This window comes from Gossypium hirsutum, chromosome A08 (assembly GCF_007990345.1).
Source record: "Gossypium hirsutum isolate 1008001.06 chromosome A08, Gossypium_hirsutum_v2.1, whole genome shotgun sequence".
Lineage (NCBI taxonomy): Eukaryota > Viridiplantae > Streptophyta > Magnoliopsida > Malvales > Malvaceae > Gossypium > Gossypium hirsutum.
In genome coordinates this window covers 86,760,416-86,788,352 of record NC_053431.1, presented here as the reverse complement: position 1 = coordinate 86,788,352, position 27,937 = coordinate 86,760,416, and the positions used below count along the sequence as shown (strand labels likewise).

At 31.2% G+C, this 27,937-nt stretch overlaps 1 protein-coding gene and 1 pseudogene across 1 annotated transcript; both read right to left on the bottom strand.

Annotated features, from left to right (window-relative positions):
• Positions 1-14,471: 14,471 nt before the first annotated feature.
• On the bottom strand, positions 14,472-16,771 carry LOC107958127 (WAT1-related protein At5g64700-like; annotated as a pseudogene).
• Positions 16,772-18,613: 1,842 nt separating this feature from the next.
• LOC107947048 (60S ribosomal protein L9) lies at positions 18,614-19,986 on the bottom strand. The gene is made up of 3 exons (XM_016881599.2): positions 19,427-19,986; positions 18,945-19,067; positions 18,614-18,840 (listed from the first exon to the last, which is right to left on the bottom strand). The coding sequence occupies exons 1-3, from the start codon at positions 19,799-19,801 to the stop codon at positions 18,754-18,756; spliced, it is 585 nt and encodes a 194-aa protein (XP_016737088.1). The 5' UTR covers positions 19,802-19,986; the 3' UTR covers positions 18,614-18,753.
• Positions 19,987-27,937: the final 7,951 nt, after the last annotated feature.

Genomic DNA, 27,937 nt, shown 5'->3' with positions numbered 1-27,937 from the left:
GGTACGAGTTAGCTGGACCTAGTTGCAACGATCTTAAAAACATAAAAATTACAAGGAACGGGTAAGAATTGAACTCACATGGAAGCTCCTATGCTCAACTAATTCTCCAATCTATTTCTACAGTGTTTCTGCAGTGACAAAAAAAGAAAATTAAGAAGAAAACCTATTTCTTCTTAAATAATTTTGTTTTAATTTCAACTAAATTACAAGTTTGCCATTATAATTTAATTATTTTGTCCTTATCCATCAATTTGCCGTCCTACTATATTATTTAGCGCTTAATTATCACTTAAGTCCTTCCTAAATTAATAATTACACCATTTCATCACCTAATTACTATAATTAAGAAGTCTTGCACTTTCAATTTAGTCCTTTTTAATTAATTAATTAGCGAAACGTTAAAATTTTTCAACGAAACTTTAATACCACATTAATGAAACTCTGTAAATATTTTTATAAATATTTACAGCTCGGTTTATAGAAACAAGGTTCCGATACATCACTTTCTAAATCCACTTGACCTTAGGATTTTACCACTTGAACATAATAAATTGTTATAAAACATAATTTACCAAATCAAAAACCTTTTTAAAAACCACATTTGACTTGTAAATATTAAATAATAATATTTACAAACTTACTCGTCGAATTTGGTGGGCTCGAAACCACCGTTTCCGACATCACTAAAAAATCTGGCTGTTACAACTCTCCCCCCTTAAGAAATTCTGTCCTCGAAATTGTTACTTGAAAATATATTTGGATATTGTAATCTCATTGATCCTTCAGTTTTCCAGGTAGCTTCTTCTGAACCATGTTGATGCCGCAAGACTTTTACTAATGGTACTCGTTTATTCCGTTGTTCTTTGATTTCCTGAGCTAAAATTTTTACCGGATCTTCCAAATACATCAAGTTTGGCTGAAGCTCAATCTCACTGTGAGGAATCACATGTGAAGGATCAGATCTGTATCGTTTCAACATTGAAAAATGAAACACATTATGGATTTTCTCGAATTGAGAGGGCAAGGCTAATCTATAAGCTACAGGGTAGATTCTTTCAACAATTTCATACATCCGATAAATCTCGGACTCAATTTTCCTTTTCTACCGAACCGTAACACTTTCTTCCACAGAGAGACTTAAGAATACCCGATCACCAACAGCAAATTCTATATCTTTTCTTTTTAGATCTACGTATGATTTATGACAATCTGATGTAGCTTTCAAACAATCCCGAATAATTTTAACTTTGTCTTCAGTTCCTCGGATCAAATTAACTCCCACCATTTTGGATGCACTCAATTCAGGCCAATACAACGGTGTTTTACACTCCCTCCCGTAAAGAGCTTCAAACAGTGTCATTTTTATACTGGATTGATAACTGTTATTATATGCGAATTCAGCTAATGGTAGGTACTTTTCCCAGTTACCTTCAAATTCAAGTATACAACATCTCAACATATTTTTCAAAATCTGAATCACTCGTTCTGATTGCCCATCAGTCTGAGGATAAAATGTTGTGCTAAAATTAAGTTTAGTGCCTAGAGCCTCATGAATTTTGCTCCAAAATCTTAATGTAAATATCGGATCTCGATCTAAAATAATGGATGTCGGAACTTCATGTAATGTCACAATCTCAAATACGTATAGTTCTGCTAATCTTTCAAGTGTAAAGTTTGTTCTGACTGGAATAAAATGTTCTGATTTAGTTAATTTATCAACAATCACCCAGATCGAATCTTTCTTTCTCGGAGTTACAAGTAAGCCAGATATGAAATCCATCATGACTCGTTCCCACTTTCATTCAAGAATCATAACAGGTTATAGTAAACCCGACAGTACCTGATCTTCTACTTTCACCTGCTGATAAATCAAACATTTAGCTACAAATTCACAAATTTCCCATTTCATACCCGGCTACTAATACATCTGTTTCAAATTACAATACATCTTCGTGCTACCCGGATGAATAGAGTATGTACTACTGTGAGCTTCAGAAATAATATAATTTTTCAAATCTAAATTACTTGAAACACAAATTCTATCATGATAACGCAATGTACCACTATCATCAATACTGTACTCTAAACTCAAATTATTCTGAACCATTTGTTGTTTCAACACCAATTTTGGATCGTCATCTTGTAATTCCCGAATTTGTTGTAGAAACAGGGCTACGTTCTTAACTCCGTTAATACAGAACCATCTTCATTAAGAGCTAAATGAGTGTTTAATGCTCGAAGTGTAAACAATGACGACTTTCGACTAAGTGCATCCGCAACTACATTAGCCTTTCTTGGATGATAATCAATAACCACATCGTAATCTTTCAATAATTCTAACCACCATCTTTGTCTCAAATACAATTCTTTTTGAGTCATCAAATACTTTAAACTTTTGTAATAGGTAAACACTTGATATTTCTCGCCGTATAAATAATGTCTCCAAAAATTTAAAGCGAATACAATCGCGACCAACTCGAGATCATGTGTAGGATAATTCTTCTTATGCAACATTAATTGTCGAGAAGCATAGGTTATTACCTTTCCTGACTACATCAGTACACAACCCTAACCATTGAGAGATGCATCACTATAAACAACATACACTACTCCAGATTCAGGCTGAGTCAAGCCTAGGGCTTTCGTCAATATTTACTTCAGCTGATCAAAAATCTGTTGACACTTATCGAACCAAACAAACTCAACATTTTTCTATAATAATCTGGCCATCGGCGAAGCAATAATCAAAATTTTTTAAACAAAATGTAAATAGTAACCTGCTAAACCTAGAAAACTTCGCACTTCTGAAATATTTTTTGGAGTTTTCCAATTCACCAGAGTAGAAACTTTACCCTGATCAACTCGAATCCTATTAGCTGATACTATGTGACCCAAAAGTCAAACCTCATGAAGCCAGAATTCACATTTACTAAATTTTGCATATAACTACTTTTTTCTCAAAGCCTGTAATACGATTCTTAGATGTTGAGCATGCTCGGATTCTGTCTTAGAATAGATTAATATATCATCAATAAACACAACAAAGAATATATCCAAATGATGTTGAAAAACCCGATTCATTAAATCCATAACAGCAACAGGGGCATTAGTTAAACCAAATGGCATTACCAGAAACTCATAATGACCATAACGAGTTCTAAAAGCAGTCTTTGACACATCATAATCTTTAACCTTCAATTGATAATACCCGGATCTGAGATCTATCTTCGAGAACACTGTAGCACTTTTCAATTGATCAAACAAATTGTCGATATGCGGCAAAAGGTATTTATTTTTTATTATGTCTCTGTTCAACTATCTGTAGTCTATACATAATCTCAAACAGTCGTCTTTCTTTTTCATAAACCAAACAATTGCACCCCGGGGAGACATGCTCGGTCTAATAAACCCTCGGTCTAAAAACTCTTGCAACTGTGCTTTCAATTCTTTTAGTTCAGCTGATGCCGTACAGTACGGTGATATTAATATCGAAGCAGTTCTAGGAACCAAATTAATCACAAACTCAAATTCACGATCAGAAGGTAAACCCGACAACTCTTCAGGAAATACATCAACGAACTCACTAACAACTGGTAACTGATCTAGCTTCGATTCTAAATCTTGGGTATTAAGGATATATGCTAGAAATGTTTTGCTACCTTTTCGTATTAATCTCTGAGCATAAAAAGCTGAAATAATTCTAACGACATCTTTCTGATTCTCAAACTCAACTGAAATCATCTCTCCTGTCTGACATTTCAAATCGATCCGTTTCTGTCTGTAGTTTACCATGGCATCATGCAAAGATAACCAATCCATTCCCAAAATAACATCAAATTAGCAGGGAATTCACAACCTCTAACTTTCAATGGACAATTACGACAAACTAAATTAACTATAACACTCTAACCTAGTGGATTAGTAACTTGAATATCATAATCAGTAAATTCAACAGGTAACTTCTTTTTCGTTACTAATACAGTGCAAATATAAGAATGAGCTGACCCAGGGTCAATCAATGCATGCACAGTAACACCATAGAGATAGAATATACAAGTAATCGCATCTGGAGCAGTGGCTTCCTCTTTAACTTTAATGGCATAGGTGCGAGCAGGTACTTTAACCTCTGACTAAATGACAGTGTCTTTCGTTCCCGAACGAGTAGTCCTGGTAGTACTATTCTGTCCCGAACATCTACTTTTCTGAGAGGTAGACATTTGTTTTTCTTTTTTATCTTCATCCTCTTTTGGCAATTTAGGACAATTACGAATAAAATGATCATTTGATCCACATCTATAACAGGCTCCCGTTTTACCTCTACACTCGCTAAGATGATATTTCCTGCAATATCTACAATTGGGCTTCGGAGCATTTCGTACACTACCCACACTATCAACTGGTCTAGTAGATACTTAGAAATCATGTTGAATTGTCTTGTTTTTATTCGAATGTTCAGACACTGAGGTAGCTCGGTTAAAATCCTTTTTAGTCTTCTTCGCTGGTGATGCCGAAAATGACTTTGAAGAACCTTTCTTGTGAAATTCTGAAATTCGTCAATCCCGTTGTATCTTGCGGTTGTACACTTCTTCCATTTTTTGTGCACGATCAGACAAGGTAACAAATTCTCGTCTTTAATTACCTCCGATCATCATTCGAATTTCATCATTCAGACCATCTTCAAACCAAATACACATTTCTTCTTTAGTAGGCACAATTTCTAGAGCATATTTACTGATATATACAAATTCTCTCTCGTATTCAGCTACCGATTTATTTATTTGACGTAACTCAAGAAATTCTCTCTTTTTCTTGTCCAAATACCTTTTCCCGACATATTTCTTTTTAAATTCAGTCTGAAAGAATTCCCAGGAAATTTTCTCCCTCGGCACCACAACTACTATCGTCGACCACCAATTATACGCTTCTTCTTTTAATAACGAAACAATACATCTAAGAAAGTCATCAAGAGAGCAAGCCATTTCTTCAAAAACTCCTAATATATTTTGAAGCCACTCAATTTTAACTGGGTCATCTTCTAATCAGCCCCGAAATTCTTCAGCATCACACTTTTTAAGTTTCTCAATCAGAGTACGTCTATTAGGTTCAATCACTAGAGGGGGTGGAGGTGCAACCAGAGGTACAGAAAGTGGTACAATAGAGGGTAGAGGTTGCGGAGCCGGATTTTTCATTTGCATAATGTAGTATCCCGAATTAGGGCCTAATCGGAATAGTGGTTTTGTGACCACAAATTCGAGATAGAAATAATTATTTTATAATTATTTTTATGTTTATGATATGATTGCATGATTTTGTGAAAATTTCGTGATGAAATCCTATGCCTAAAGTGCTTAAATTGAAATTAGGGACTAAATCGAATAATTTGCAAAATTTGCATTCTAGGAGTTTTTAGTATGAAATTGCTTTGGAATATTAATGAGGAGGTCTTAAATATAAATTTGACCAATTTCTAAGTCTATGGACAAAAATTGGACATGGATGGAATTTTTGGAAAATTTAGTAGTAAGGGCATTTTGGTTATTTGTATATTAAATGAAATAAAATGGGAAAAATAACACAAAATGATCATCTTCTCCATATTGTTGCTGCCGAATTTTACCTTTCCCCATAGCTAGGGTTTCTTCAACTTTCAAGCTTCATAGTAAGTGATTTCATGCCCCGTTTTTAATGATTTTTATGTTTTTGAAATCCCGGTAGCTCAAATTAACTTATGCTAGCAATAATTCAACCTAGGGTTCATATTTGGAAAAATACCCATAGGTAAAATTTGTGTATTTTGGTTTTTTATGATAGAATATGAGGTTTTAAATTATGTTAGACAACTTTTGCTACTCGGTTTTAAGCGAAAATGAGTAAAAGGGCTTAATCGGTAAAAATACCTAATAGTCATAAGTACATGTTAGAGTGTGAATTTGATGTTTCCATAGAAGGGAAAAATGATCAGCATGTCATAAAACATAAGAATAAGGGATGAAGTTTAATTCCTGAGCCTAGGGGCAAAAGTGTAATTATGCAAAAGTTTAGGGGCAAAAATGTAATTTTTCCAAAGTTCGTATTAAATGCTGTTTTGATGAATGTATGTATTAAATAAGATTAATTTGGCATTATAGATCAAGAGAAATGAGATTCAAGTTGCGATCGATGGAAAAACAAAGTTTACGAAAAATAGGCTCGATTGCTAATATTTTGTATCGAGGTAAGTTCATGTGTAAATGTAGTAACATAATTGTCATTTTGAGCAATTTAATGTTGTTTATATGATATGATCCTTATTATTTTCATGAAATGTTATGTTTTGTGGTTATTGTTGAATAATATGCAATTATGTGAATTACTTGATGAGTATGAACTATCACGGAGTATCGGTTCCGATATTCTGTGGAAGACAGAAAAGATGTGAGATCGAGGAAAAAGCCCATTTGAACCTTAGGAATAGATTAGAATACAAGTGACATGTCACTAGGATACTTGAGTTCCGAACTCGTTGAGTTGAGTCCGAGTTCACTTATGGATGCAAACGCCCGAGCTCGTTGAGTTGAGTCCGAGTTCACTTATGGGCGGGTTACATGGTAGCTTGGCTACATAAGTTCCGCAGGCTATTGAGTTTGTCTAGCTGCAGGTATGGCACTTACGTTTTATGAAATCCACGTATTCGAATTATATTCCGATGTGTTCAACGGGTGAATCTTAAGTGAATGAGAAGAATGCCTAAAACGAAGGTGACATATTGGTAAGTGTGGTGAATGAGAAAATTTGACAGGTATGTGCTTAAATCCTAGGGTTGAGAACTTGGTATGATGAAATCGTAGAAAGATATTAAATGCAAATGAAACATAAATGTCTTGGTGTTGTTTATGCAAATGATGTTTTATGTGAAATTTCATGATTATGTTACTTGCTATTTGCATGTAAACTTACTAAGCATCTATGCTTACCCCCTTCTTTTCATTCATTATAGTTGTTGACAAGCCGGCTTGAGAATCGGGATAGGTCGAAGATTCGTCCACACTATCCGAAGGCCTAAATTGGTAAAATGGCTTGTGTGTTTTGAATGTGGCATGTATGGCAAAATACTCACTTTGTGTAAACGATCTTATGATATGGCTATGGTTTGGCAAGAAAAGGGTTTGTAAATGATTAGCCATTGGAATGGCCAATCTAAGTCATATTTGATGTTATGTATGTTTAAAATGCTATTTAGTCCATGAAAATCTATAGTAAAGTAAAATTTGTCATAAAACAGAATCTGACAGTAGCAATAATGTAAATTTTAAAAATCACTAAAAATAGTAGAAATGGAATTAAATAATGAGTAAGTTATGAAATTGAAGCTTGATGAGTCTATTTTCATATGGATGGAACAAAATAGGTATATGAGTTATATTTTGTAAGATATTTAAGTTTTGGTAGAATAGGGTCAGAGTGATCTCTGTATCCCCTGTTCTGACTTTAAGAATTCACTATAAATTGTAAAAAAACAATTAGGAGTTTTATCTTACATGTATGAAATAATTATTGAGTCTAGTTTTATAAGAAACAAACGCTATAGTCATTGAAACTCTGTACAGGGAGATATCTGATTCGTAATACACAGAGGTCAGAGCAGTTGAACCCTAAAATAGGGGAGACTTTAACTAAGAAACTATACTAATTGATTGACCAAAAATTCTAGAAAAAATTAGTAAATAGATATATGAGTCTAGTTTCATGGAAAATTTACAGATCTTAATTTTGAGTTTTGGAACTCGAGATATGAATTTTTAAGCGACTATGATGCAGTTGGCCAGCTTGTCTGGAAAATTTAAAAATAAATTGTTTGAGCTGTTAAATTAATGAATTAAGTTTAGTAACACCTCAAGCTCGACTCTGGCGACGGTCTTTGACGTGAGGGCGTTACACATAAACTCGCTAAACCACTGGTTCATGTACCAAAAGAACATATTTTTAAGCTCATGTTCCTGAGCAGGAGGAATCGAGACATTACTACTCGTCCAATGTTTAGAAGTCGGTACGTTACTGTTAACCTCATCATTGTCAGCACGACCAGATCTGTCTGACATCTTTACAATCTATAAGAAAACGAAGGTTAGATAGGATCATACACGTCACACTATCGTAGATTTATATGGTATATAATTTTAGACATTTCACACGCTATGTTCAGTCCGAGAATCGACCAAATCGTAGCTCTAATACCACTAAATGTAACACCTTTAATCTGTATCTGTTGTCAAAAAAGAGTTATAGAGTATTATAGGACAACGAAATAGTAAATCATTCAAATCATACATTAATACAAACATAATAAAATTACTTAGACCTTAAGAAACTCAAATACTAACAAAAATGTAAAATCAAAATGACATTAATCGGGTTAAAAATACATCAAAACTAACCTAAATGTGCCTAACCAATGTACCCTCATTGGTACTACAGTTATAGACAATTTAATATCAAAATACACATTAATTCAAATCATCAACTCATTCAAGCAATACCAAATCAAAATACCTAACAAAGTTACCACAACCACAACAAATCAAATATATGTAAGCCACACATACTAGCATAACAATTATACCTCATTCTCATACCATTTGCAAATTAGTTATTTGCATAAAATATCATTCATAACATTTACATAAGTCAAACATTAACCAAAATAGCACAAGAGCCTATACATGCCATATAATACGAATTTAACATTTCAAAAACTATTGAGATAAACTGGATAGTGTGACTTGAGTGCCGATCTGATCGTCTAACCTTCCGAAAATCTATAATGACATTAAATAACAAAAGTAAGATTAATGAAGCTTAGAAAGTTCGACGAGATAAACAAAAATCTTACCGAACTAACTATAATAAATCAAATAATAATAATAAAAATCATCCATGACAACTCCCTGTCATTCACAACTTCAATCGATAAATACATTCGTATTCAAATCAATATACAAATAAATAACATGTCTTTAAAATATAAGAAATAAATCACCTTACTGAGATTTTTCCATTCAAAGAACAAATTACGGATAAGAGTACATTGTCAACATAAGCTCATAAGAGTTAGTCCTCCTGAATACACCAACTGAAGCTCAAAGGCTAAATAGAAGCTCGTAAGAGCTAATCCACCCAATCACGCCAAACAAAAAGTAAAACATGAGAGTTCGCAATAAATGCTGAACCCTGGTTTACTTGGGCAAAATGCTGATATCTCCCTCCCATACCATCTCCACTCCAAACCCCTGTCATACACCAAATCAAGAATGTACTCAAATCTCACGTTCAATTCAAACCGAATATCCAATTTAATATTATAATTTAAACAATAATTCATTTCCAACAATAGAATATATGCATAATACCAACCATCAATTTATACAAATGTTAAATTTTAATCGTATGAACTTACCTAGACTGAATTGTAGTAATTACAGAAGTTTAGGAACAATTCTGCTATTTTTCCTTTTTCACGAGTATCTATGGGATCTTGATCTAAAAATAAAATTACTCATTTATTAGCATATATTTTATTTCCAATCTAGTTTACAATTAATACCCTTTTATTTTTAAATTTATGCAATTACCCTAAACTTTTATAATTTTTGCAATTTAATCCCTTAATTAGTTAATCTATCAAATTAACTAATTTTCTCATATCAATAATCTATCCAAATATTCTAAGCCCTCATACAACCCCTAATAAACTTAAAATTCACTATCAAACCCTAATTTTTGACATTTTTACAATTTAATCCTAAAATCAACATTTAATAAAAATCACTTTACAAAATCATCACACAACACAATTAAAGCTCCAAATCCATGTTATTCATAAAAAAAAATCTAATATTTATCAATGGAACTTCCAAAATTTTTAACAGAATTAGAAATGAAGGTACGAGTTAGCTGGACCTAGTTACGACGATTTTAAAAACATAAAAATTACAAGAAACAGGTAAGAATTGAACTCACATGGAAGCTCTTATGCTCAACCAATTCTCCAATCTATTTCTATGGTGTTTCCGCATTGACAAAAGAAGAAAATGAAGAAGAAAACCTATTTCTTCTTACTTAATTTTGTTTTAATTTCAACTAAATTACAAGTTTGCCATTATAATTTAATTATTTTGTCCTTATCCATCAATTTACCATCCCACTATATTATTTAGGGCTTAATTATCACTTAAGTCATTCCTCAATTAATAATTATACCATTTCATCACCTAATTTCTATAATTAGGAAGTTTTGCACCTTTCAATTTAGTCTTTTTTAATTAATTAACTATCGAAACGTTAAAATTTTTCAATGAAACTTTAATACCACCTTAATGAAACTTCATAAATATTTATAAAAATATTTAAGGCTCAGTTTATAGAAACGATGCCCCGATACCTCACTTTCTAAAACCACTTGACCTTAGGGTCTTACAACTTGAACCTAATAAATTGTTACAAAACATAAATTTCTAAATCAAAAATCTTTTTAAAACCATATTTGACTCGTAAATATTAAATAATAATATTTACGAACTTACTCTTCGGATTTGGTGGCCTCGAAACCACTGTTTTCGACATCACTGAAAAATCGAGTTATTACAGGCACATGGCCGTGTGTCCAGCCTGTGTGGGAAGGCCCAGGCCGTGTGACTCTTGAATTCGGCTCTATTTGTTCGATTTTCATTCTTTTTTCGCTCCTTTCGCTCCCAAATGCTCTCTTAAATATAGAAACATGAATTCAAAGGATTAGGAGCATAAAATTCACCAATTTTCATAAATAATCATCCATAAACGTATTAAGAACGAGATTAAAATATGTTACTTTTATAATTTATCATAGATTTAAGAGAGAATTTGAGAGATTTTTGAAAGAATTTTGTGAAAAATAAGTAAGGGTGGGGGGTTTATATATATATATATTTACCGTTGGGGGTGGAGGGCAATGACTATTTTAATTAGCCACTGGAAATGCAGTCGTTGGGGAGGGGGAAGGCGTCCAGCTAGAAGCGTTTTTTTTTGGCACCATGCGGAAAGCATTTCTAGCAGAAAGCGTTTTTCTACATTTCACCTGAAAACGCTTCTAGCTGGAAGCGTTTTCCCTGAATCGGCCTATTCTCATAATTATTCAAAAAATCGGCTTGATCTAATAAATTTAATTTAATTTTTTTGACATTTATCAGTATTTAAGTCATGCCACTGATGCTTTTGTTTTCCAGAAAATTGCATTTTGTTGTTTAAAAATTAAACACAGTTAGTCCTAATATTTATTTTTTGTACTTTGTACTGTTAAAATTAAAAAATATTCTTTATATAATCATTGATATTATTAATATCTTTAGTTAAATTTTGTATTTATGCAAGTTATTATGAATTCAATAAGAATATTTCATATATATTAATTTAAAATTTAAAATTAATGTTTGCGCTGGCTCCGCTGGGCCTGTTCCCTATTTAAAATAATTAAAAATATATTATATTAATATTATTTTTATAATTAAATTTAAATATAAAATAATTTATTTTTTTAAAACACTGAAATGGTCTGTTTGGATGAAATAAACTCAAAGTTGGAAAATTTTTTTGAGATCTGACCTTTTAATGGTATATTTTTTTTGAAATCATACTTGCGTAAGTATTTTTTTAATTAATTTAAATTATTTATATATCAAAAATATTTTTATAAATTTAATTATTTAAAGCATATTAAATATTAGTGTAAAATAATTTTAAATAATAATATAAATTCTAAATCAATTTAAATTAAATTTAAATATATTGTGTAACTATTTTTTTCAAAATACACTAAAAAATTTTAAAACTTAATTTATTATCTTTATAAAACTTATTTTATTCTAATATTTTACTTTTATACAATATTGAGAGTGGTGAATAGGATTTGAGATCCGTGTTGAATAGATGTTGGACAAAAGCTTTGATCACCGTTCTATACAAATCAAGACATAATAATAATTTATATACTTTACATTTAAATTTACATAAATTATATTTTATATATAATTAATATTATTTTAAAATTAAAAAAATTTGTTCAAATTTAATTTAATATTGACCAAATGAATAGATTAAAGTTTAGAGAGACCTTATTACCATTCCTCGAGCAAATAAAACATTGTTTGAATTTTTAAAAAATATATATTTTCATTTTTTTTAAAATCATTCAAAATTATTTTAAAATTTTTAATTTTTAAAGGCTTTACTTTAAACATTTTTAATACATTTTTATTGAAAATATGAAAAAGAAAACCTTTTATTTTAAAACTATTTTTTTGTAACTGTTTATCTATATTATTGTTTAAACTTTTGACTGAGTTGATGTCACAAGTTAACTGAGCACCAACTCGGTTACGGAAATTATAGAAATGACATTCCGCGTTAAAAATAAGTCAAGTTCTATTACTTAGGTCACTTTAGTTTTTTTCATTGTTTTAAAAAAAGTCTATAAAAATTTATATATGATGTGATTTGAACCCATACCATTGATAAAATTTTAATTTTACCATTCAATCGAAGTTTTATCTTAAAATATTTTATACATTTTAATTTTATTAGGCACATTTTATTACCTACATCAGTTGTATATATATATTGGTAATATTATTATTATGGAAAGATATGAATATTATGAGATAATTTATTTTAGGAATAGTTTTCTGTATTATTAGAAGTAGAGAATGACTAGGAGTAGTTTTCCTATTTCAATTTTAAGTGCGATATGACATGTATATATGTTCTCCTATGTTGATGAATGATAATTGGGACTTTACCCTACTATTGTCATGATATCACAGCCAAACCCTAAAATTCCACAAACCAAATTAAGATGACCACACCACCACCACCATCGTCAAAGTCGGAAGCTAAGGGCACAAGTAGTGCTTGTGGAAAGACGCCTACCTCTCACCCTTCAAGTGCTGCTTTTCGGGGCGTTCCATGTGAGTGCTACTGTTGCAAATTCAATTGGTACATCTCCTACCCCAACGACGACTGCGGCGTTACTTGGTCTTAATGTTGCGCAGTGGCAAGCGTTGATAATAGTGTTTGGTAATCCTCAAACTCAAATAAATCCCTTGAATGGTGTGTTTGATAATACTTCTTGGATAATTAACACTGGTTCAACTGTTGATATTTTCTCGATTTTCAGCTTTTACCAATTTGAAACAGTTTTCGAGTCAACTGGTTCAACCCATTTGTTTGTAATATTATATCGATCTGTTCTCGATCCATCTGATCCAATTATGTTCTAATAACACTAGTCACATAATCAAATCTTGACATAATTCAAGTTCAGGGACCAAAATAGATCTAGTTGGCAAGTTCAAGGACCAAGTGGACCAAAAAGAAATATAAATACCAAAGTGGACCTACTTGCCAAGTTAAAGGGCAAAAAATTATATTATCCCTTTAATAAAATACTAAGTTTTTTTTCTTTTACTTCTTTTTTTCTCTCTCCTCTTACATGTGATAATCTGCTGAATACATTGAAAGTTTCGACACATTTCTCCAAATTTCATAACACTTTTTCTGAAACTTTGATATGACATGATCAAGACTAGACTTGGCCTAGCTCAAAGACCCGCCCGAAAAGTGGAAGGGTTTAAGTAAAAATATAGGCTCAAAAAATAGGTTTGGAAAAAAAAAGGCTCGTTTAAAAAAACGAGACAGGCCTTGGGTAAGGCATTTTTGGCCTGGGCCCAGCCCGAATTCACAAAAAGACAAAAAATATATGCTATTTTTTGTTGTTTTAATGCTATTTTCTTGTTATTTTCTTCTTATTTTACTACCATTTCACTATTATGTTACTATTATTTTATTGTTATTGTTTGGATATTGTATAACATTCGTTTTATTGTTAGTTTTGTTATTATTTTAGAGACATTTACTTGTTAAGTTGCATCTATCTTAGTGTTATTTAAGTATAAATATTTTTTAAAGTTTATTTTCAATTTATTGAGAAATATTTAATTTAATATTTTTAGTATTTTTGATGTATTATATATTTAAAAATTATACAAAAAAATAATATGGTTGGACCGGGCTTGGGCAAAATTTTAGGTCCTTTTTTTGGGCTCGAGCCTAGCAAACTTGCCTAAATTGTTTGTTGTGCTTGACCCATAAGCACCTCTAACCAAGGCCTCAATGGTGTTACTTTTCTGAGATTTAATTTCAATCTTTAGATGGTAAAAGTACCATAAAGATCCCTATATAAGAAGTCAGAGTACATTTTACCATTTTTATTCAAAAATTGAGTACATTAGTTCCCACACATTAGATTAAAGAGCAAATGATCATTTTTATTAAAAATTTCATCTATTTCTACTGTTAACATTTGGTGTAATTGACAGAATAATTAAAGAATTACACATGGTGTGCTACGTCTATCTCATCCTGACGTATAGAGACTAGTTTTTAACAGTAGAAATAGATAAAATTTTTAACAGAATGCATTGCTCTTTAATCTATAATAAAATAACTAATCCATCTATTTTTTTAAATAGAAGCAAAATATAATTTGATTCCTAATACAAAAAGTCCATGATACTTTTACAATGCATTTGGATCCGACCAAATCTCACTTACAACCTTTGTGGCCCGAGATTTGCCTCTGCAGACGTTTTCTGGAAACAATTATATATCCAAAGGTGTTCAAAACTACTGGTTATGCAGTTTGTAAAGTCTTCTTTATTCCTTTACTTAAAAGAAAGAGCACATGGAACCAACCAACCGCTCACTTCATGGAAATTACCCTGATTCAAAATTACTAATAAGCATATTTGGGTGGAAGCAAGTGATTAACATTTTTCTCAACCACATCGCCTCTCTTGTGGCTATTGGGCATTTGATGCTGGAAATCACTACTAATCTTTTATCATCTCCATTCTTTGTATTTCCTGCGACAAAACTGTCCCTCCTTTTGCCCCAAAGTACAAAACAAAGTCCCAAAACAATAAGAAATGTACCCACCATGCTGAAAATTTTCCAAACCCAACCAAATGAGAACCAGGCGAACAGGCTATGAAAAGCAACATTTTTCTTAGCATTATTCACTTTACCTGCCTACGTGAAGTCGCTCTGCGAAAACAATTGCAGAGAATATTGCGACAACGACAAGCAGTGGAGTAAACATCGCGGAGAAGACTGGTCCTTTGTTAATGATACACCATGTTTGTAAGTAGAAGACGAATTCTGAGAGCACCACTCCCTATAACAAATTTCATTTTTAGCAATCTCATATAAACAAATAACGCTGGAAGCCTTCAATTTCCTATTCATTTTACGTAAGAATGTCCTCTTTTTTTCTTTCTTTCTAAATTACTAGTATTCTATATATCCGGACATTGTTATAAAAGTACGACACTTACCTCAAGTAACAGCCTTTAGAGTTAAAATTAATTTACCATTATGGTTAAAAAGTGCGACGAAGATGAAAAAAATATTTATCATTTATGTAAAAAATGTCTTTAAGAAATTAAAATGTTAATTTTAGACTTGCTGTTCTAAAATAGAAATTTAATTGGACAAAAAAATAAGTTTATTTAAAAAAAATTTAAAAGCCAAAAAGCTAAATTTTTTTATTTTTAGTTAAAATTTTGGTTTAAAATCAAATTTTTGTATTGAAAGCTGTATTTTTACCAAATTTTTAAAGTTTGAAATTAATGTTTGAATTAAAAAAATAGCCTTAGTTGAATTCTGGATGGAGCACTTACATGATGGTCAAAAGCTGTACATTCGCCCCAGTCTCCACAGGAGTGGATTTCTTGCAAAAAACCAGGGCAAGAACAGAAGATTGCAACGATGCAATGAAGCACATTAGAGCATTTAGCGATAATTGAGGTGGATATACTTTAGCCTGTGATATGAGGGAGAAATTATTAGCAAAAATAGGAACAAGAAATGAAGAAAGAATTATCCACGGTATCTACATGAAAATGACATACAGTAATAAATATCTATTGACCTGGAGAATTAGCCATCCACTCCAAGCAAGGTAACTGACTAGAACAAGAGCAGAACCTTTGATCCAACTTTCATTTCCATGCCTACTATACTCACTCTTGGGATTCAGAACCATTTCTGCCATATATGTTTATCAATGGCCTCTCTACAAAGCCTTTCAATTGGAACCCTACTCTCCAAAAGGTACCCGATACCTTTGCTCCACCGCTGCCACTTCTAATCTTCACTTTTTCCATTCTGAATTGGAAACATAAAAAAGAAAAGCAATATTCAGCTGAGATTGGAAGGCCAAAAGGTGAGGATTGATTTAGTCTTTACATATACCTCAGAAAAACTGCCATTAGAAACGTCAAACTAGGGATAACAATGCTCCAAGCAGTGGCTACAGTTGGAGAAGTGTAAACTAAAGCAGCAAAGTACAAATTAAGATGAATAGTAGTCCCTAGAGATGAAAACAAAAATATTTGGCCAAACATGGGCAACGAAAGCGAAGGACGTTCTTTCCTGCTTGCAAAATACAAAACAGGTTCTCCTGAAATTTTTGGTGGTGGATTGACTAGGAATAATAAGAGGCTGAAACTTGTAAGTTTAGCTTACTTTTCAAGTACACAAGCAGGGGAGGGGGGGCTAACAAAAGCATGGCAAGTATATGGCGGTAAACTAGGAAGACAAATTGATTGAGGCGTCTCGCAAGAGCGATTTTAATGAGAATGTTTGATCCACCATAAGCAAATTGAACTACCACCATTGCCATGTAATAACCGAAGTTTTTCATGGTTACAGAAGAAATGGAAACTGGTTTATAGGTATAGGGGATGACGCATTTCAACACTAAGCTTAACTTACTCGAGTAGCCAGTGGAATTCATAATCAGTATGAGAATAAGATGCCCCCACATTCCAGTCTTTCCCATTTTGTTGGCTATCAAAATCAGGATGCTGATGCTGTCCTAACTCCTAACTACTCATTCAAACAATTTTCTTATTTGGTATTGGATTACCTTTTTAAAATCCATACTTATCCAACTGTCACTACATTTTCGTGTTTCATAAATTACTAATATTTTATAAATTGTTCATTCAATAAAAAGTTCTTTTTTTAAAAAAAAAAACAAATTTAAACTAGATTTTTCTTCTATTATTAAGTTCAGTGACTTCAACATATGCGTTTGGATTATGTTTTCAATTTATAAAAATTAAAAAAAATCATTATTTTTCAAAATGAATCAAATTAATTGATCAACATATGCCAACAATCTTAAGGATGTTTTCATATTGAATGTTGTCCACATTGTTGATGTTCATATTCGTTGTTGTCATTATTGTCATGTTACTGCTTGTGTCACGTTTCTATAAAAGTATCACGTATCTGTTCCAAAGTATTGTGTCTACTTTTATTGTTGTCTTGTTGAACATATTTCAATGACATCAATATTCCTATTGTTCGAAATTCTCATGCAGCAATAATATGTACAGAAAATGGATAAGATTTAATTTTTTTAAAAAGCTAGAATTGATAAAGTATTGAAAAAAAATTGATTATATATAAAGTATGTTATTTTCATGATTAATTGTTTGAATGAAGCATGAATTCATATCAGTTTATGTTGCATGAAAAATTAATAAGCCTTAAATTGAGTAAAATTCTTAATATAATAATTAAATGAAGTTGCTCTAAATTAATGTGGGAGCTTAAAATAAACCAAAGTTTTAATAATGAGATAATTAAATTGTAACTATGATAATTCGATTATGAAAGTTTAATTTATTTATTTTGAATTACATGATATATATATAAACACACGTGAGAATTACATTTATTTTTAAATATAATTTATGATAAATATATGATTTGAGGCTTAAAATAAAAAAGATATTAACTTCGATAAAATAAAAGAAAAAAATAATTTAGAGTAACAAATACATAATTGGCTGCTGAAAATAAATATCATAATTTTGGTATTTGAGTGTCATGTATACCACCTCTTTTTCTTAAGAATCCACATCGTGTTTTATTGACTAACGAGAAACAGATTTCTCAGAAAGAGAAGGTGATAAATAACGGTTTCATTCCACGCATACCTTTATATTCAACTCCTAAGTGAAAGGACAAAAAAAGAGGCCGTCCATCTCTTAAAAGCATACACACATTTGCTTTAAATGAGTTCAAACATCCATTTTAAAAACCTTAGCCTAACTCATTCCTAATGTTTAAACCAATTTAGATTATATTATTAGGAAAGAAGAGTCGAAGTGAAAGTTTTGTGACAATCATAATGACCAAAATTATATCTTTTCGTGTCCGCCAGACCCAAGGGCCAAATCGATAAAATTTTAATTTAATAATAATACAATTATACTTTTGATCCCATAATAATAAAAATTTAATTTAACCTTTTAAATTTATAAATATATAAACTATTAAAAGGATAAAATTACATTTTTACTATCGTAAAAATATATAATTTAATTCTATACTCGGCTCTGCCACTGAGTTCATCTATTATGAGTTCACATATTTCCGACACCGATAAACATGGCATAAGGAAGTTTCTCAAAACCAGCACACAGAAAACACAACGCTTAAAAATGCATCAAGACATAGTTGAAGTACAAAATTCAAACAAAAGATTCAAAATTTTCTCAAGAATAAATAAAGATAACATCCTTGTACTCTGCAGTTGAATTCAATCAAAACAAAAACCAAGTTCTCAATAAAGCAGAACTACAACTATGTCTCAAGAGAAAATCCCATCATTCATTCCTCTTCAGCGATTCTTCCCTTCTCACTAACATAGATACCATCAAGGAACTTTCTAATATCCTTGTTCTTCACATGGCATTTCTGTTTCATACCAAGGTCAAACACTTAGATTACGAAAACAAAATATTTAAGCTGTATGTACAGAGCACGCATGTGAAATATTGTGTAACAGGTTCAATGGTTACCTGATTTATTAAAGCTGCTGATCGTGACACAAGTTCAATATCATTACCATCCAAAACAATCTCATCCTTCACCTTCTCAGATCGAACTATGGAAACCCCTTCCAACATATCCACCTTACGCACCTGTTTGTTCACCCACAGAAGATGAGCAGCCAATATTTATATATAATTTCAGGTTATTAGCAGGTATATCTCCAACTCTAGAAACAATAACATGACGACAATTGAGCATGGTGAACAATTGGATTGAAAAAAGTAATGGCTACCCATGTCTACGCATAAGCAAATGAAGTCAGAACAACATGGATTGACAGAAAACAGTTCTTCCTAAGAAATTTATATTCCCTACAATGGAACAGAAAACCATATGAAATAAAAACAGTACCAAATGCCTTCCTCAAATAAAAAAATAAAATAAAAGAATGAATACTAACAGTCAGATTCCAATCCAATATAAGCAGAAGAAAGGGTAGAGAGATGACCTTCTTCTCGCCAAGGAAATTACGGATCTCGATGGACTTGTTGGCATTAGTGATGGAGGCGTTGATGGGAAAGTGAGCATAGACGAACCTCATTTTGTAACGGTATCCCTTGGTGACGCCGGTGATGAGGTTCTCGACGTGGCTGAGAGCGGTGCGGATGGCGGCGCTAGTCTTCCTGGAGCCGAACCAAGCCTCAAGCCTGAGCTTACGCTTGCCGGTCTCCTCGTCCTTAATGAGATGGAAGTCGAGGTTGAGGTGCTTGAAGTCGCGGATGAGCTTACCCCTGGGACCCTCAACTTCGATAACCTTGGCTTTTATTTTGATGCTAATCCCATCGGGGATGTCCATCGTCTCGGAAGAAAGAATGGTCTTCATCCTGTCTCCCAAGCGGCAGCCTTGGCAGAAAGGAAGAAAATTACACTCACTCACCTTACAAAAACCCTAAACCTAAAATGGTATTACTATATATGTACCAACTTCTAACCCAAAAGTTGATTAAGACTTGAATTATGGGCTAAGAGAACAGGGGAGGAAATAAATGAAGATACAATGGTCGATCCAACCCAATATCACCTTTCCACTTCACTACTATTTTTTTCTTTTTCTTTCCCATACCAATTAATCCATCTATAATTTTCTCTTATTTGCTACCTAAAATATTTGTTTTCATTATCATACTTAAACTTTACAAATTACTCTAATATATTATATTGCCTCCTTTAATTATTAGTATAATAAGATGAGAGCAAAATTTATTTATTACAATAATTAGACATAAAATAAAAAATAGTTAATACAAATTTAAACTCGAAATTAGAAAGTTGAGTAATAACTTTTATAAAAAAATAAGACTTCTTCAAAATAAGTGAAATTTTTTCCTTCCCATTGCTAAAAATAACGGTTTCTCTATTTTACTAAAAATGACTTCTGGAAAATAATTGTTAGAAAATGACTTTCTTCCTGTAAACATTAATATTTTCTAGTGTTTGGATAAATTAGATTTTTTAAAAATATTTCATTGAAGTTGTTTTCAATGAAACCAACGTACATTTGAAATTTTTTTATCTTTCATTATTTAATTGCGTTTATTTTATATCTATAAATTTATATTTTACATTGTTTTTGCATATATTAAAAATATTTTGTTAAATTCAGGTTCATTACAATGTCATTTTTTAGCTACATGACTACCAAGTGAATATTTTTTATTTAAAAATATGACATCAACAAAATTGACAAAAAAATTTAACAATGTCAACAATTGGACTTGATTTTCAAACATAAAAAGTAGAGGGACTAAATTCTTGAAAATAAAAGTACAGAGACTAAATTGCAAATTTGTAAAGCGTACATAGACTTATGACATATTTTAACCTTTATACTACAAAGCATTTGTTATTAATTTATTTAAAATTGTAATAAATATTTATTATTAAAATATTAATATTATACATTTGAAGAATATTATTTAAATTTTTTTAAAATTTATTATTAAAATAAAATTAAAATATTAAAATAATTAATTATAATAATTTATTATATGAATAAATATAAATAATTAAATATGTATGTTTAATTAATATTGAAAAATATAATATTTTATATTAATATTTAAATATTTTTTAAAATAAAATAAAATTTATTATCAATATAATAATATTAAGCTTGATTTAAGTTAATTTTTATATAAAAAATAAAATTAACTATAGAGGAGCTCTTTTTCGGAAATGACTTACGCTTTTCAAAAGGGTAAGTCATCTTATTGGAAAAAAAAACTTATTTTACGTTGGCCTGTAAGTCATTTTCCGTTGACCAAATTGTTTTATATGAAACAAACACAGGAAAATATAAAAAATATTTTCTGTAAAACCTTTTACATATAAACAAACAGAAGTCATGGAAGTGGTTAAATATTACCAATTGAATTAGTTTATTGCTAACACTTATACTAAAACATGTGTAAAAAATAATACTTCTGCCAAACGTAACATATAGTATTATTTTTTATAAAGTAATAAAAGTAATCAATGTATGATTGACACGTAGCTGATGGCATGAAATTAATTTTTTGGATTTTAAATCTTCAATTACTTTTACTTTTATTTTTTTAATTTAACATAATGAATTTCTTTTATTTTAGTTTTCAAAATTCTTGTTTTCTTCTTTAATATCAAATTGTTAAGTATAATTGAAAGCACAATTTTCGAACACAAATTTCTTTTAATACTAATGATATTTTTTTGTGGAATTGGGAGTTTTGTGACGACTAAACCATGCTTTAAATATGCAATCTCTCTTGAATCGTACCTGAAGTTAATAATTAAAGTAATTTCAGCCTCAATGAAAAGTAAAATTTGAGCATTTTATTTAGTGAAATAGAGAAATTCTAAATAACGTAACCATTACCGTCATTAAATTCCACTATATCTATCACTTGTTAGTTATACATTAATTGTTTATGTCCTCTCATAAAAAAATAACATCATTATTGTTTTTGGATAATTTATATAATATTCAACAAATTTAAGTACCAGATTAGATAAAATAAAAATTTATATACCAAATTCAAAAAGAATCAAATTCAAACACCAAATATTATATAAGCCTAAAGAAAATTAATAAAAGTTTACTTAATTTGTTGGTAAGCTTTTTATAATTTCCATTATGTATGTAGAAGTAATCATTTTTTTTTCTTTTTGCTGCATAAAGAGAGATGGAAAAATTATAAACTAACTACCCTTTTTACACAAGCATCGACCTGTAGAAGGGAGAGGATGCTCATCGGTGGAGTGTGGGGAAGGACAACTCCAAGTGCCAAGTCTTGTTCCAAATTTGCTAGATGGTCCATGCACTTATTTCCTTCTATTAGTTCGTGTCTCATTTCAAGAACCCACCTTTCATTAATCAATTCTAAACAATCTGAAATTGAAGTGCCAAATGAGTGATAGTCATCAAATGGTCTAGTCAAGAAATGTACCACAAGCAGTGCATCCATTTCAACTATCAATTTTGAGATACCTAATTTGTTTTTGCTAGACGTGACCCCTCACAGACACCCTCGAGCTCTGTTTATACGTTGTCTGACTACCTATTTTTAAAATAAATCATTGAATACAATTGCCCCTTTCATCTCGCACTACACCTGCAACAAAAGCCAATCTTGATTGAGCTTTTACTACCTAGTTGGTAATCAAAACGCAAACCCTTGCAAGTGGTTTATTCCATTCCACCCATCGTAGCCCCCTTATAAATTTTAGTAATAGCTGGTTGCATAGCCTTGTGCGTTAGAACCATAAAAATAGAATAAAATATTAAACTTTATTTATCAGGATACGTTATCAAGAATAAATTAAGAATATAATTAAGTACAGAAGCGAAAATTTTAAATTTTATGGTTTTGATATTTCAAATTAGCACACAAATAATTTAGAGAATGTGGCTCTCTCTGTTCTAAAGATGACGTATTAGAAAAGTTATGTATATGTAATTTGGGGATCATAACTTTTGCACATTAACCCTAATTTCTAATCAGCCCCATCATCAATTAGAAATTAGTTACTAGAGTATTTACACATATTTGACCCATACTTTATTTAATAACTAAGACCCAATAAATCTTAACCAAATTAGATTACTTTTAATTTGGGCTAACCTTTTATAATAGTAAATAATAATGTGTAATTACATTTATTATGTAATGCCCATATTTTCCAACAGTCTCCCACTTGGACCACATATATATACTAATTACTCTATTATTACATGTCATTATATAATCTTATGAGCTCAAAACTTTACTATCATATCCAAAAGGTATTCTGAACAATCTCGTCTATTAATTATGTTAACATAGAACCAAGACAACTTTCGTTACATATATCGTAACCAAATCTATCCCTGATCACGTATATTAACACAACCAAATGACATAAATTAAGTATGGATGTGTAGCATGGAAATTACATGCAATATAATCCAAACATGTCTATTTCCAACTAATCCTTCTTAACCTTTGTAACAACCCATTTTTTAGTGGTGTCGGAAATAGTGATTTCGGGAGCACAAAAAACGACGAGTAAGTTCGTATAATTAGTATTTAAATTATATGAGTCAATAATAATTTTTATATTAAATTTCGAATTGATGAATTTTAATTATCGAATTAAAAGTTAGTATAAGTGGTTCGGTTCAAAAGTCAAGTGGTTTTGAAAAATGAGGTATCGGGACCTCTTTTCCATAATTTATGGCTGTAAATATTTTTATTAAATATTTATAGAGTTGTATTATAGGTGAATTGAAGTTTGGTTCGGTAATTTTGATGATTGATTGTTTAATTGAGGTAAAAGTTAATTGCTATAAAGTTAAAATACTAAAGGGACCAAAATGGTAATTAGACCATGGTTAAAAAGTCCAAGTGGTGACACGATTAAATCCACTAACTTTTGGGTTATTTATTCATTAAGTCCTAATTAGTTTAAGGTTAAATTGAAATAAAGTTTGTTTAGTTGGAATTTAATATAATTGAAGGACCAATTGTGTAATTGGACCCTATTTAAATGGCCTAATAATAGAAATGATGTGGAATTCTCTACATTGTGGTAAATTGCAATTAAATCCTAATTAAATAAGGATTTACTAATTAATTCATTTTCACTATAATCAGAAATGGTGGGTTCGGGGCTACAACTTCGATGTGTTAGGCTGTAAATATTAATTATTTAATATTCACGAGGTTATTATTGTCGTATTAAAATTTGGTTAGGAAATTTGAACATTTGGATGATTAATTGAAGAAAAAGACTAAATTGTAAAAACTACAAAAACCATTTGCTATGTGTTTAAAAGGGTTAATTGAGGGGATCTAAAGGGCAATTAGACCCTTAATATTCATAACGGATGGTAATAGGTTCATGATTGTTGAAATTTGAATGAAATAATAAAGGGCATAATAGTAATTAGGTAAATAAATGATTTTAAAGTAAAGTATGATGGAAATTTCTAGTCCATTTTCTTCTATATTTCTTTCACAAACCGAATGGCCATTTTGGGGAGAAGAAAGCTTTAGCCAAGCTTGAATTCTTCAATTGGGTGAGTAAACCTCGTTCGCTTTTAGTAATTTTTATGTTTTTGAACTTGTTTTAGCTTGATCTAGCTAACCTGAGGACTAATTCATTATGAATTTTACCATTGATGAGTTTGGGTTATTTTTGAAGATTTATGAAAGATTATTCAACTTTGTTGTTAGTTAGGGCTATTTTGTTAAGTAGTTTTTATGATTTTAATGTTTAAGGACTAAAATATGAAAATAGTAGAAGTACAAGGACTTGTTGTTAAATAATAGTAAATATGGGTTGTAGAGAGACCTAAAACAATTCGGTTGGACTTGGTTTTAACGAAAACTTGTTAAATTGCAAGTTTTGGACTTAAGAACTAAATTGCATAAATGTAAAATTTTTGGGGCAAATTTGTAAAAATATCAAAAAGGACTTAATTGCATAAAAAGAGTTAATTATACTGTTTAAATTAGTTAATTGAATGAAATTATTATTTTAGATCAAGAATGGGTTGAAAATCAAGGCATAGAGAAGTTGTTGAATAGTCCCTGTACTTTGCCAGTTACTGCAAATCAGTCTGGTAAGTTCGTACTGTTATTTCTTTACTATAATGATTCTTTTTATACATTCCTTGCTTGTTACAATTAAATTAATCGTTATACTTAACAATTGATTGATTGAAATACATGATAAATGAATAAAGCAACTAGTTATCAGGCTTTGTCGATGATACAAACCGTAGCGATGGCTGAGATCCTGCATATGTTTTAGATTTTCTACAGTTTGTGTGAGCAGTATCGTGAGATGGGTGATTACTTAGCATGTACTATGTACCAATGATACAGGCCGTAGCAATGGTTGAGATCTTGCATATGTTACGGATTCTCTATAGCTTGTGTGAGTAGCACTGTGAGACGATGATTGTTTAGTAGGTACTATGTACCGGTGATATAGACCGTATTGATGGTTGAGATCTTCAATATGTTGCGGATTCTCTACAGCTCGTGTGAGCAATATCGTGAGATGATGGTTATTTAGCAGGTATTATGTACTGGTGATATAGACCGTAGTGATGGCTGAGATCTTGCATATGTTGCATATTCTTTGCAGCTTGTGTGAGTAGCATCGTGAGCTGGTAATGAGCAATATTTTGTAATTACCAAGATAAAACCTTAACTATACAATGACTGAAAATATGTTTTGAATTAATGTATTGTGTAATGCTCACCTGTCGCGAGTTGTGATTGACAGGAATTCTGATGATAACTTTGTTGATAGGAACTTTGTTTAGTAATCTCGTTATTTGATTATGTAACACCCCAAAACCCGGCCTAGAAGTTTATCCCGAATCTTGGTGGTCACATTGATCATCGAAGTTGTAACACCCCAATCCCGTATCCGTTGCCAGAATAGGTAACGGGGCATTACCGGACTTGAAACTCATATCAGAACAGTAAATTTTTTTTTCTCGAACATTCCTTTAGATAAGTACTAAAGACAGTCAGGGATACAATTTAAACTTCTATAAGTACACATTCAAAAGATGCCATTTTCGCATGACTTATATACATTAACCAAAATATTCTTCGGCCACTGGTCTATTCTATACATGCCATAAAATAATTCAAAACATAACAGTAACAAGCAGTGGATAGTGATAGTGTGACTAGTTGCTGACGATCCCCGAGCCTGTAGCTTCGAAATGAGATCTATAAAACAGAAAAAAAACAAAGTAAACGGAGTAAGCATTACAATGCTTAGTAAGTTTTAAGCAGTGTCAACAGATAACAATCAAATTATAACATAGTTGTTCGTATTTTTATTTCACTCTTCCTTCGGGCATACCATCCCTTTACCGAATATGCACATCTCAGCATATACAATAGGCAGATAAATTTTCACATAAAAGTGAGCTCATGTGACATAGATATATTGCATAATTTCACATAACCTCTCACACTGATCCGATGTCACATAATCATAGGAATAGTTTCATATATTGCTCACGTATGCATCACATAACTACCTTATGATTTAGTTCAAATCAAGCTCACATATAAACTTGGAGTACATACCTGTTTAACCTTTCGCATTGAATATATTTATAAGCAATTCTTATTACGAAGTCTTATAGCTTTAACCTCTACTCGGATTATCGGCGAGACCTTTAGCTCAGATGAAATCTCCACACGAAGTTATCGGGTCTTACCCGGACAAAATCTCCACACGTAGTCATCGGGTCTTACCCGGAATATATTTCCACACGTAGTCATCGGGTCTTACCCGGACATAATCTCCACACGTAGTCATCGGGTCTTACCCAGAATATATTTCCAAGTTTCATGTACATTTAATCACATGTTACAACATTCACATCGACTGTCATATTTGTAATTCATTTGCCTCATCAAATATCTAATAATACACACCTTTCACATTTGGTCATTCGGCCACAATATACACACACCTCCTACATATTTCACACTAGCCCTTCGGCTTTATCACATATACGTATCTCATACATATTTCACACTAGCCATTCGGCTTTACCACATATACATATCCCATACATATTTCACATTAGCCATTCGGCTTTACCACATATACATATCTCATACATATTTCACATTAGCCATTCTGCTTTACCACATACACATATCTCATATATATTTCACATTAGCCATTCGGCTTGACCACATACACATATCTCATACATATTTCACATACACATATCTCATACATATTTCACATTAGCCATTCGGCTTTACCACATACACATATCTCATACATATTTCACATTAGCCATTCGGCTTTACCATATATACATATATTTATCTTGTGCATCAATTTCAGCAATAGCTTATAAGCAACTCAAATAGTTTCATCAATGTTTTCAACAAATTCACATATTCACTACAAGCTATTTTTCCTGAGCAATAGTCACAAAATTATTTATAACTAGAGATACAAAACTCAAAATCAATTGCCGTTAATTTTCCCTGAATATAGACTCATATATCTTCCATCCATAAAATTTTCAGAATTTTAGGTTTGGCCAATCAATACCAGATTTTTCTTAAAGTTTCCCCCGTTTCACTGTTTGACTAATCTGACCACTCTTCACTACGAATCAAATTTCTTATTGTACAGAATTCAAAATATGTTCTATTTGATTTCATTTGAAACTAGACTCATTAAGGAGTCTAAGCATATAAATTTTATCGTATAACCATTTTTGTACAAATTATAATGATTTTCTAAAAAAACAGAACAGGGGATTTTGGAGTCATTCTGACACTGTCTCACACAACTTTAAATATCTCTTTATAGGAAATTTCTTTGCTTACACGGTCTCTTTTATAAGAAACTAGACTAATTAAGCTTTGATTACATATTTTATTCAGCCTATACTTCCACACCAACAATTTATAGTGATTTTCTAAAATCACGTTACTGC

Excerpts from the sequence above, each read along its gene's own strand:
- LOC107947048 (XM_016881599.2), bottom strand. The coding sequence starts at position 19,801 with ATGAAGACCATTCTTTCTTCCGAGACGATGGACATCCCCGATGGGATT. Across the intron at positions 19,068-19,426 it reads ATTTCCTTGGCGAGAAGAAG|GTGCGTAAGGTGGATATGTT; the intron begins GTCATCTCTCTA and ends GTGAACAAACAG. Across the intron at positions 18,841-18,944 it reads CAGCAGCTTTAATAAATCAG|AAATGCCATGTGAAGAACAA; the intron begins GTAACCATTGAA and ends GGTATGAAACAG.